The 12,928-nt window shown below is 42.1% G+C and overlaps 1 protein-coding gene across 2 annotated transcripts in view; it reads left to right on the plus strand.

Annotated features, from left to right (window-relative positions):
• Positions 1-3,594: 3,594 nt before the first annotated feature.
• Positions 3,595-12,928, plus strand: part of AEBP2 (AE binding protein 2) — a 56,040-nt gene continuing 46,706 nt past the window's right edge. The window contains exon 1 of one of the 2 annotated variants that reach the window (XM_060113546.1): positions 3,595-4,429. In XM_060113546.1, the coding sequence (XP_059969529.1) occupies positions 3,762-4,429 (668 nt within the window). In that variant the 5' untranslated portion in view covers positions 3,595-3,761. The remainder of the gene's footprint in view (positions 4,430-12,928) is intronic. The other variant, XM_060113545.1, reaches the window with a different exon arrangement.

Here is a 12,928-nt window from a genome sequence, read left to right on the forward strand (position 1 = left end):
ACCCTTATAACTTTAATCATAGCGCACCTTTAAAAATTTTTTTCTAAATATATAGACACACAGACACACACACACACACACACACACACACACTGTGGTATATAAATATACCTGTCATCTTTTTTTTTAATTAGTTTCTGCTTTATAACAAAGTGAATCAGTCATACATATACATCTGTTCCCACATCCCTTCCCTCATGCATCTCCCTCCCTCCCTTCCTCCCTATCCCACCCCTGCAGGCGGTCACAAAGCACCGAGCTGATCTCCCTGTGCTATGCGGCTGTTTCCCACTATCTATCTACCTTACGTTTGGTAGTGTATATACGTCCATGCCTCTCTCTCGCTTTGTCACAGCTTACCCTTCCCCCTCCCCATATCCTCAAGTCCATTCTCAGGTAGGTCTGTGTCTTTATTCCTGTTTTACCCCTAAGTTTTTCATGACATTTTTTTTCTTAAATTCCATATATATGTGTTAGCATACGGTATTTGTCTTTCTCTTTCTGACTTACTTCACTCTGTATGACAGACTCTAGGTCTATCCACCTCATTACAAATAACTCAATTTCGTTTCTTTTTATGGCTGAGTAATATTCCATTGTATATATGTGCCACATCTTCTTTATCCATTCATCCAATGATGGACACTTAGGTTGTTTCCATCTCCGGGCTATTGTGAATAGAGCTGCAATGAACATTTTGGTACGTCTCTTTTTGAATTATGGTTTTCTCAGGGTATATGCCTAGTAGTGGGATTGCTGGGTCATATGGTAGTTCTATTTTTAGTTTTTTAAGGAACCTCCATACTGTTCTCTTTTTTTAAAAAATAAATTTATTTATTTATTCATTTATTTAACTTTTGGCTACATTGGGTCTTCGCTGCTGCACGCGGGTTTTCTCTAGTTGCTGAGAGCGGGGGCTACTCTTCGTTGCGGTGCGCAGGCTTCTCATTGCGGTGGCTACTCTTGTTGCAGAGCACAGGCTCTAGGCGCATGGGCTTCAGTAGTTGTGGCACACAGGCTTCAGTAGTTGTGGCTCGCGTGCTCTAGAGCTCAGGCTCAGTAGTTGTGGCGCATGGGCTTAGTTGCTCCGCGGCATGTGGGATCTTCCCGGACCAGGGCTCGAACCCGTGTCCCCTGCATTGGCAGGCGGATTCTTAACCACTGCGCCACCAGGAAAGCCCCTACCTGTCATCTTTCAAAGTCAATCTTTTTATTCAAGATTTTCTGTAATCTCATCTTGAACTCTTTTTCAGCTTTTTAGCTTCATTTTCTCATGGTTAATTAACAGTCACAAATTAAATTTTTATGCTTTTCCAGTGTTATTGCTTCTCAGTCCTAGAATTCCCCCTCACACAGAATTCTAGTCTATTCACTCTTCAAGATCCAGCTCAAATGACTTAAACTTAAATGTAGTATATCTTACATTCACAACTGTTCAAATCCTACATTCTTCGTTAAGTTTTCCTTAAGTAACTCAGCGAAAATCTCTAGGGCTTCATACAGTGCTTGGCACATACACTTAATATACACTTTTCAGCTGCACTCTCTCATAGTTCTTTTTCTTTTTGGCCTCACTTCTCGGCATGTGGGATCTTGGTTCCCAGACCAGGGATCAAACCTGTGCCCCCTGCAGTGGAAGCGTGGAGTCCTAAACAGTGGACTGCCAGGGAAGTCCCTCTAATAGTTCTTAACTGACAACACAGCAAGATAATACCTTCCTAGTCTATCTCAAAGAGTGGCTTTGAGGCCAACATATTTGCGGTTAGCATTTTGCATTGTCTGTGTGTGTGAAGGTATCTGTAACCCATAATGCCCCATACTATTATTTCTTATTTTTATTTTTGCTTTCCCTTGAGGCAGCATATGGAACATATAACAGCTGTCCAAAGGCCTAAGGCAATAGACATAATACTGGGGTATTCATGGTGTATGAAGACTTTCTAAGATGTGTAGGAGCACCAAGCCTGTTTTAAGGCGTCCAGTTCTCTGATTCTCACTTCCCTTTTACCTAAAAGGATCTGCCTGACAATGTGCCCTGGGGTCAGAGGGTAATGTGGGCTCCTTTGCAGCTTCCCTTATCCCAATTGCCCCTCCCCTACTTTACAAAAGAAAGGCATAATTCTGCCCCACCTCACATCTTCCTAAGGTGCTGTACTCCGGGGATGCAAAAACCTCCAGGACATCGAAAAAGGAACAATTGACTGGTGAATGAGAATGAGTAACACATCCTTTTACAAGTCAGGTGGTTTTCAATTACTTGCTTTCAACAAAGTTGAAAGAGAACCTAGTCTGTGTTGTCAGCAGATAGACCATTAAAAGTATTTTTTTCTTGTTAGATCTTTGTGTGACTTTTTGGGGCATATAATTTGGAAACAGTTCGAAGAATTGAGTTGCATTGCTGTAACAAAACTCCATTCATTCTCATGTACTTATTTATGTGAACAAGTTTTCTCAGTGCTTACATCCATGGAACTGAAAGCTTGGAATAGAATTGAAGTAGCTCGTTCTCATTCTAGAAATACTCATCCACTGATAAATAATCCCGTTTAAAAAAGTATTCAATTCCATCTTTGTGAGGTGCATTGCCAACAAAACTTTACTTTTGTGTTTAATATTTATTTATAAATATTTTGAAATATATTTGTTTTGAGCAGTTGAAATAAGACTTAAGAGTGTTATGATCACAGGAGATTTAAAAACAACCGTTAAATTTCAATTTCTGTACACATTTTTGTTACAAGGAAATATAAGATGATCGATAAAACAGTTCGAATATAAAATATATTATTAAGATAAAATTCTGGACAGGATGTAAAATGTACATGAGTCCCAGAAGATAAAGGATGGAAATTGCCCAAGCATAAAAGAGATCAGATTCTAAAAAGTGGATATTGGTGGGTGTTAAATCTCTACGGTATTTAGGGTTCATTGGCTACGTTTAAAAAAGTGACAGTTATAAAATATAAGAAGCTGGAAAAAATGTGGATGTCACTTTAAACCGTATAAGGATGTACAAAATCGTTTTAGAGGGCTCAGGAGCTAAAAAGTTTGAAGATCTTGAACACACATGTCTGCTCTGAGACTGTGATTTAACCATTCCTCGGGTTATTCGAACGCAGGTTAGATGATAACCTGTGGCTCTATGTCGCGCGTATGGACTCAGTACCTCGCACTGTATTATTGATTTTTACTCATTTTAATCGCCTCTCCTCGTAGACTGTCAGCTCTCAGAAGCGCAGGGACTTGTTCGATTCTTGGCTCAGCGCCTGTGCGAGGTACTTTGGGGACGCTCCCCAAACACCCCCCGGAATGAATGACTTTATCTTGAGACCTCGGAGGGCTGTTAGAATCGCCGGCTAGCGCTCAGGTTTTCGTTCCGCGTGTCCCGCCCGCAGCGCGAGCAGGGAAGGCGTGGGAAGGCCCCGCGGAAACTCTGAGTCCTCGGCGGGTCGGGGCGGAGGCCAGGCGGGGACCAGCGGGGGCGCGGAATCCGCGGCCGGTGGGGGGAGGCGCCACCGCGTGCCGCCGCGCAGGCGCGCAGCTGTCTCCGCGTGAGTGCGCGCAGTCGCGCGCCTGTCCCCGCGCGGGCTCCGTAGCGCGTGTGCAGGCTGACGCAGCTCGCGGGCCCTCCTCCTGCTCTGCAGCGGCGTCGGAGGAGTTTTGGGCGTTCGGGAGGGGGCACGGGAGCGAGAGTCCAGAGAGGGAGGCGGCGGCGGCGGCGGGGAGGAGGAGGAGGAGGAGGAGGAGGAGCAGGCGCCGCCATGGCCGCCGCTATCACCGACATGGCCGACCTGGAGGAGCTCTCCCGCCTGAGCCCTCTGCCCCCCGGCAGCCCCGGCCCGGCGGCGCGGGGTCGGGCTGAGCCGCCAGAGGAGGAGGAGGAGGAAGAGGAGGAGGAAGAAGAGGCGGAGGCCGAGGCGGTGGCGGCGCTGCTGCTGAACGGCGGCGGCGGCGGTGGGGGCGGTGGAGGCGGCGGCGGAGTGGGGGGCGGCGAGGCGGAGACGATGTCGGAGCCGAGCCCCGAGAGCGCCAGCCAGGCCGGGGAGGATGAGGACGAGGAGGAGGACGAGGAGGAGGAGGACGAGAGCAGCAGCAGCGGCGGGGGCGAGGAGGAGAGCAGCGCCGAGAGCCTGGTGGGCAGCAGCGGCGGGAGCAGCAGCGACGAGACGCGCTCGCTGAGCCCCGGTGCCGCCAGCAGCAGCAGCGGGGATGGGGACGGCAAGGAGGGCCTGGAGGAGCCCAAGGGACCGCGGGGCAGCCAGGGCGGCGGCGGGGGCGGCAGCAGCAGCAGCAGCGTCGTTTCCAGCGGCGGCGATGAGGGCTACGGGACCGGGGGAGGCGGAAGCAGCGCGACCTCCGCGGGCCGGCGAGGCAGCTTGGAGATGTCGTCGGATGGGGAACCCCTGAGCCGCATGGACTCCGAGGACAGGTCAGTGCACTGAAGCGTTTCCCCTTCCCTTCCTCCTCTTGCGCTCCTAGGCCACTCCGAGGGGCCCGAGGGGACTTTTTGCTGAGATCCCCCTGCTCCCCGAATCCTCGGCCCCTCCCCCCGGCTCTCAACTAGGAAACCTCTGCCGGCCGCCGCGCCCCTCTCGCTGCGGATAGCGGCTTCCAACTCTCAAACCCTTTTTCCCCCAACTCTCCTTTCCCCGCCCTCTTTCCCCTCGGCTCTGCACTCCGTACGGACCGAAGGACGGCTCCAACTCGGAAACAATCCCCAAAGTAGGCCCAGATCCTGTGGCGGAGCCGAAGAGGGCCTTGATGTACGCACCTCGGTACACAAGGTTAGCTTCATCCAGCCGTGTTCGCGAATACTTGTCAGAACCGTAATTGACAAGTGTTTTCCAACATGGCTGGTCTCGCCTGGATGTAACAGAACTTCCTTGTTCAGGGAGGAGACCCCCAACCATCACTTTCCTTTACTTAGGAAAGTGAAGACTATTCTTTTATATTTAATCAGCGCTTCCAGAATTCCTCATGTGTGGTCATTAACGTGGTCTCCAAAGTGATTTTAGTAACTATTTCGTTGGTGATCAAATTGGGGAGAAAGTTTTAAAAACGTATAAATCGTAGTGTAAAAGAATAATGAATTGGTGTCCTTTAAAATAACTTTGCGGAATCGAAGAGAGTTGGAATTGTAACAAAATGCAGTCTTAAGGTACAGCATGTTAGTATGCGTTTTAAAATCTTTATACAGTAATGCTTCAACGTGAGAGTCATGATTTTAGATGATAATATTTAAAGTCATGTTTTGGCGAGATCTCTGAAGGGATTAGTAGCATTTTTCTAAAGCTTCTTAGAAAGAATGTGGAGACTGACAAAAATGCGCTTCATTTTTTCGGGACATTAAGAAGTTCATTGTTATGGTATGTTTCAGTTGTTACTATCATTACTTTTGATCTCTGGAAAACTTCGTATTTTAACTAATTGGTCTTTAATGTACTTTTTTAAACAGAGAGAAGCATGTCATGCATATTATAATGCATCTAAAGTATATTAGTTATTTTGACCATCTGCTAATGTTTTGATGAGCAGTAGAATTTTTAACAATCTTTATTGACTTGGATTTAAAAGTTAAAGTATTCTAAAGTTCTAGGAATTCTATTGTTAACATAAAAATGAACACAGTGGCTTATATTTAGTGTTATAAGGAATTCACAGTTCTAAATATTTTGAAAATATAGCATCAAATTCTGTTTGACATTTACTCTAATGTCTAGTTAAGGAAACATCTTGAGTGGGGTAAAGTAGAGAGTGCAAACCTTGGAAAAATTGTCCTGAACTATACAGGCATGGCAGGAATGAGAATGTCTTAAAGAAAATTAAAAATTGATGTGAACTGCACAATGAAGCGTGTGCCATTTATCATTTTACTGTATACTCCTTCTTTGGTACCAGTAGATATTTGAAAGTTGACATTAATTTATACAGTCAGCATCTACCACAGTTGTTCCATGTACCTAGTATACACATACACCCATAAAACACACTTGCCTAGCACTGCACGATTTAAATGCCTTAATCATTTCATTTCCACAACTCTGGCACAAGGTAGGTATTATTTTGACTTCCATTTAACAGATGAAGAAGCAAGTTGAGTGTCTTACTCAAAACAGTAAGTATAGAATGGAAGTGGTGGAGCTGGATCTGAACAAAGGTTCTCTGCTATTTCCACTTCACAAGAGTTAGAATAATTCACTTTAAATAGCCACAAGCAGGATGTGCCAGGTATTTGTTTTTTTTTTTTTTTTTTTTTAGTTAATATCTGTTTACTAGTCCTTTTAGGAGATAGTAATTGGCCAAGCAGTATTTCAGGAAGTGGAGTTTTGACTTCATTTTTATTAGATATTCACTTGAATATGTAATTTTTACATCATATTTCAGAGTAAGGAGTAAGATATTGGTGCCAAATAAGGTTAAAACCTGATAACCAAATGTACTTGCTTTTCTTGATGCTTAAACATTAGAGACTACAAAACACTGTAATCATTTTACCATTACAGGGTAATAAATTTATCATTTGTATGAAAAAACCTTATGTGACTAGTGAAACTGGTTGTGGTCTTGATAATCTTAATTTTGAAACTCCCCCTTTTTTGCCTTTGAGTTTTTTTTTTAAGAGTTATTTTAAATTTGCAGAGGATTCATAATTCTTATAAACTGTCCTGCAGATTACATCAATTTACGGATTTTATAGATTGATTTCACGGTCAGAAGTCTTTATATTTGTAACTGATGGGAGGATATCGTGGTTTTAAAGTGCTTTTTAGAAACATGAGGCATCCTATTGCACGGATTTTAGTATCATTAGAATTTACTCTTTCTGTTAGAATGCCAATTGAGTTTTTCTTTCACTTTGAAATTAGTTTATACTTTCGAGTTTATTTAACATACTTTATAAGTTGTTGAAATTATCTTAAATATTTTTAACTGTAAGTGCTCCATTTTAAGAAAGAACTAACTTTAAAGATTTGGATATTAAAGCTTGTGATCCAAGGAGTCAGTCCACGAAACGTATTTGAAGTGTTGTGAAAGTGATTAATTTATAAAATGATTAAATCACACTTGGTACCAAAAACATTGTTTTTCCCAGGAGAAAGTTATTCAGAACCAGCCTAAGTGTATTGGTGTGTTTATTGTGGTAAAGTTAGAAAACCTTAAAGTTAATATGTAGTTTACTTTTAGTTTGGTTATAAAGATAATGGGATTTTCTTTGAGGGGAATATTTAGCTGCGTGAGGCCACTAAAAACTAGCTTTTATTTTATTCTACTTTGAATCTAAGCTTAAGTACCTTTTAAAAAGTTACCACCTTTTAAGTTAATTTCAGAGGCTAAGTTGACTTTTAAATAGAATTTTAGAATGCCTCTGAAATATTTTTAGTGTAGAAATTAGTTCTACCTGTTGAATCAGATTATATATGAAAATACTCTTCAGTTGCTTATCTGTATAAGCGAATTGATAACAACAGCCTCTGTTTTGTGGTTATTTGTCTCTATTACGGTTCCCCCCTCCCATCTAGAATATAACATACGACTTATTTTGAAAAAGCCACCTTTATCAGACTTTCTGGATAAATCCAGGTGTCAGGTGAAGAGTGCATGCATAAGGTTGGGGTGATAGGGAAGGGCATTTAGTATGAAACTTAATGATCAGCAAAGACTACAGGCCCTTACTGTTTTGTGGATTAAAATTTGGATTACCAACCTAATGGGTTGCAAACTTTGAGGTATAATTAAGATTGTTTTGACACTGGGAAAACAGGGTTATGTTGCGCACTTTCCCAGTGATATGATTAGGAAAATCTTTTTTCTAGTATGGAGGCTAAACTTTTAAATCAGATTAATATTAGAAGGCTGCATGTTGAGGTTATCATCAAGACCTATTAAGGCTCTGTATGGTTGAGGCAATAAAATACTTTTATAAGAGGTAAGATTTTGCTCATACTTCATGATGGAACTGCTTTTCACCATTCACTTTTCAACTCTGAAGCAGCTGTTCATAGTCTCTCCAGAATCCCTGTTTTAATCTACCTTTTAATTTTGACTAAATTTAGGGAAGAGCTTCTAACAGGTCTCAGTTGTCATTGATTACGGATTGTAATTCTCAGTTAAGGAAGATATGGCTCTGTGCTAAAAAGTGAACGACCATAAAACTACAGCTTTCAGGATTGAACTTATATGGAGAGATTCTAAGGGGCCATTTTACTTTTAAGAAACGTTGAGACTATTGCATTGGGTCAGTTAGGAAATCTTGTGTGCAAGCTCGTTTGTTACCAAGCATAGGTATTTACTGTGTCCAGGAAGGACTCTACTGGATATTGTGGGATACAAGCATAGGTATTTACTGTGTGCAGGAAGGACTCTACTGGATATTGTGGGATACAGGAAGACAAAATGCTTCCCAGTTCATCCATCTTGCATATGGCTCTGAAACTTTTAATTCCAGAGTGTGGTTTTGCCATAATTCCTAGCACAAAACTTTATTGACTCTAAACAAAGTTAGAGATGTCACACCTTGCCTGTTGTATTAGCTATTTATTGCTGTGTAACAGATACCCCCCAAATTTAGCAACTTAAAACAAACATTTGGTATCACATGTGGTTTCTGAAAGTCAAGAATGGAGAGGCTTAGCTCGGTGGTTCTGGCTGAGTCTGCTGTTGCAGCGAAAGTGTTGGCCAGCACTGCAGTCATCTGAAGGCTAGACTGGGGCTGGAAATCGGCTCACTTAATGTAGCTTTTTGGCAGGAGGCCTCAGTTACTCACCAGGTCAGTATCTCCATGAGGCTGTTTTTGTGCTCTTAGGACATAGCAAATAGTTTCCCCCGGAGCAAGTCATCTGAGAGAAAGAGAGCCAAGGGTTTTATGACCTAAATATACCTGCTCACATATTCTTCATATATCTTCACTTAGCAGGTACATTTTTCCTATTTTTCTTTTTATTCATACTGTGATACATAATAATTGCTTCAGATTTTTGTTGACTGAGACAACCTTTCAAAACCCATCAAAGGGCTTCCCTGGTGGCTCAGTGGTTGAGAATCCGCCTGCCGATGCAGGGGACACGGGTTCGTGCCCCGGTCTGGGAAGATCCCACATGCCGCAGAGCGGCTAGGCCCGTGAGCCGTGGCCGCTGAGCCTGTGCGTCCGGAGCCTGTGCTCCGCAACGGGAGAGGCCACAACAGTGAGAGGCCCGCGTACCGCAAAAAAAAAAACAAACCCATCAAAATGCCACAACAAATTCTTTCCTGGTCTTACTAAACTTGATTTTAATTTTTTTCTTTTTAATTACTGTGTTTGTATTTCTTCTTTATTTTTTCATCTCAATTTCTGGCTTTGTTATGTAGGGATGTAGAATATTGCAGTATAAAGAGCCTGTAATCAAAGAGTCAAAGGACACAATTCAGATTTTAGCATTGCTACTTATATTAGATTTTAAGTAATATCTTTGACCCTTAGTTCCTCAACTGCAAGACGACAGGGTTAGGTTTAACCATGAAGGTGTTCTAAGGTCCATGTGAACTTCTGTTAAGGAGCCCTATGGACCGTTTGGAAGAATCCATGTTGTTCAAAGCACTTGAATGCTTGCTTCATCCTTTTTGTTGTAGCATGGTAGTTTTGAGAGCAGGGACAGTTTAGCTCATTTAGATCTTTGTAGTATATAGCACAGTACCTGCATATGGTGAGTACTCTATTAGAATTAAATTGAAATACCTACAGTAGAATTTGTATAAAGAAGACTGTAAAGTGAGGGCCAGGAATTGGTGCCTTTGGCTGGATCATTGTATTTAGTATAGTGAGTTTAAGGCCAGCTTTTCTCTGGGGGTGTACTCTAGTAAGGCCTTTGGGGTCGTATGCAAAATTTTATGTGGGCGTTTCTCTGAGAAGATGTCAGCAGTTTTTCTCAGAGTCTTAAAAGGGTTTGGTCTAAGTTAAGAACTACCAATTTAGAGGCGATCCAGAGGTGCATAATAAATACTTTTTAAATGATCGGACAACTTTGAAATTGTAAATTTCTGTAAAAAGCTTATTTTAAAAGAAGTATAAGGATGGAAAATCTGAAGTGGATAGTCACCTGAGGGTTCTTTTTTTTAAAACCATTGTTTAGAAGCATTTATTGTAGAAAAATGCCCAACATTTTATCAAAGGTACATGGAAAATTTGAAGTTAAGGAGAGAAGTATAGGGAGAGAAGTTGTTAACAGTACAAGGTGAGTCAGAATGTTTGGATTTGAATTGTGGCTCTCACTGAAGCTGGGTGACCATGGGACAGTCATTTAAGTTATTTAATGTCTTTCTACTACTTCAGGTTTCTTACCTGCAGAAGGGGGACAGTAATAGTTCCTATCCTATAAGATAGCTATGGGGATTACACGTACAGTATTTGGCATACAATTTACTAAGCATGTATTATGTGATAGGTATTTATTCTACAGATGTACATAGAACCCCCATTATGTGCCAGGTACTTTTTTAGGTGTTGGGTACACAGCAGTGACTAAAACAAAGCACCTGACCTCACGGGTGGGGGAGACAGACTGTGCACAAGAGCTGATAATAGTAAAGCTAGCATTGGTCTTTGGTTGAAGCAGTTTAAGATCTGAAATGCCAAAAGTACTCTACCAGCTGTTAAATGTGTGGCAAGTATCTGTAAATGAGTGCTGCAGAAACTTGCAAAAGGATACGCTATACCAAAATATTTCATTACAAAATCTACATTTTAATCCTTTTCTTTAATATATATGGTTGACCTAAAAGGCCTCTTAATACCTTTTATTTTTAATAGTTTTTAATATGTAAGTAATGCTGCTGATCTATTACTAAAAGGTTTTGGGATATGTTTTCAAGTAATGGAAATGGATCTGCAGTTATCTAACCGCATATTGAGTTCATTTTTATGACTGGTAGTATACATTTGTGAAAGTAACAGTGATATTGACCTTAGAACTAAATGGACAATTTGGGGCATGGATAGGAGATCAGGTAGATGTTTAGATGTTTAAAAAATCATTTTTGGTCTTCCCTGGTTGCGCATTGGTTAAGAATCCGCCTGCCAATGCAGGGGACACGGGTTCGATTCCTGGTCTGGGAAGATCCCACATGCCGCGGGGCAGCTAAGCCCGTGCGCCACAACTACTGAGCCTGCGCTCTAGAGCCTGCGAGCCACAACTACTGAGCCTGCGTGCCACAGCCTTGAATCCCGCGCGCCTAGAGCCCACGCTCCACGACAAGAGAGGCCACCGTGATGAAAAGCTCGCACACCGCAACGAAGAGTAGCCCCTGCTCGCCACAACTAGAGAAAACCCGTGCGCAGCACTGAAGACCCAATGCAGCCAAAAATAAATAAATTTATTTTTTTTTAAAGTCATTTTTGAGCATTTACTGATGGTTAGCATTTAACCCTGTTTAGTGATAAGAAAAATGTGCATCCCCAGATAGTTTTTAAAGAGAAGACTAAAAAGATGATTCCATTGTTTTCTAGTTTTCCTGTAAATTGTTTGTGACACAGTACGTTAAAATTAAAACTGTGGAGTGTTATAGTCGATGACTAAAGATTTGATGGGAGAGGGACTGGATTTTAGGGTTAGTTGAGTGATGAAAAGAAATTTCCAGGAAGCCTAAATGAAACATAGGAAGGAAAGAGCCTAGCATATTCAGAAAACTTTCTGCCTAGATTAGAGGATCCACATTGGAACTGGGAAATAAGAATTAATGACTAAAGTGTGACCTTCCATGCCAACACAACTGTGCCCATCTTTCTCTCTAAGCTTGTGAATTAGATTCTTTGCCTCTCCCCAACTTCTGTCTTTGTAACTCCTAGTCATGATCAGGTCTTTCCTTGAACATTTTCTCAGGCAAACTATCCCTGATTCTTTGTTGGACACGTTGCTAGCCCTTCAAGTTCTGCATTGCCTTTATCACAGTTTGAGTAATTATTTACTGTTCATCTCTCTTCCTAGAATATGAGCTCCTTGAGAATAGGAACTACGTCTGTTTTGAACATTGCACTATCTGCAGTACCTGGCACAGTGCTTGACTCATTTTAGTTACTTTAAAATATATTTTGAATGAATGATGAAACTTGTGTTACCGGAAAGTTAATCACACGTGGCAAACGTAGAGAAGGAAAGCTTGGGAGCTGGGAGACCGTTTAGGAGGTGGTAGGAGTAGTACAGGTGCGAAATAGAGACTCGAGCTGGGGTAGGAGTTGGGGAAGAAGTCATGCTTGAGAAACTGAATTAAAGGAAAGAACAGCTAATTTCCTGAGTGATCAATAAGAGAAATAGTGTTACTACTTCTGAGTAAAAAGTTTTTTTCTTGAAGATTTAACTGGAACAATACTTTACCATATTTTTCTAGACACATCTGTCACTAAAAGAGCTAAAGGAACATTGGGTAGTGAAAAGGTGTGAACCTCTAAGTCAGAAAGACTTGGCGTTATAATTTAACTTATCAGTTGTTTCCTTACCTTTAAAATAGAAGTATCTGTCTGTCTGTCTATTTATGGCTGCATTGGGTCTTTGTTGCTGCACGGGGGCTTTCTTGAATTGCGTTGAGCGGGGGCTGCTCTTTGTTGCGACGTGCAGGTTTCTCATTGTGGTGGTTTCTCTTGTGGAGCACGGGCTCTAGGCGCACGGGCTTCAATAGTTGTGGCACGTGGGCTCTAGAGCGCAGGCTCAGTAGTTGTGGCACACAGGCTTAGTTGCTCCATGGCATGTGGGATCTTCCTGGACCAGGACTCGAACCATTGTCCCCTGCATTGGCAGGCAGATTCTTACCCACTGTGCCACCAGGGAAGCCCTAGAAGAAGTATCTTAGTGTTATGGTTAAATGAGACGGAATATGTAATGGGCCTAGGGCTGTAATTAATTCAGTGTCATTTATTTTCCCCTTTCTCATGTGTAAAATGTGGAAAGAATACTTTATTGAG

The sequence above is a fragment of the Mesoplodon densirostris genome, chromosome 11 (assembly GCF_025265405.1).
Source record: "Mesoplodon densirostris isolate mMesDen1 chromosome 11, mMesDen1 primary haplotype, whole genome shotgun sequence".
Lineage (NCBI taxonomy): Eukaryota > Metazoa > Chordata > Mammalia > Artiodactyla > Ziphiidae > Mesoplodon > Mesoplodon densirostris.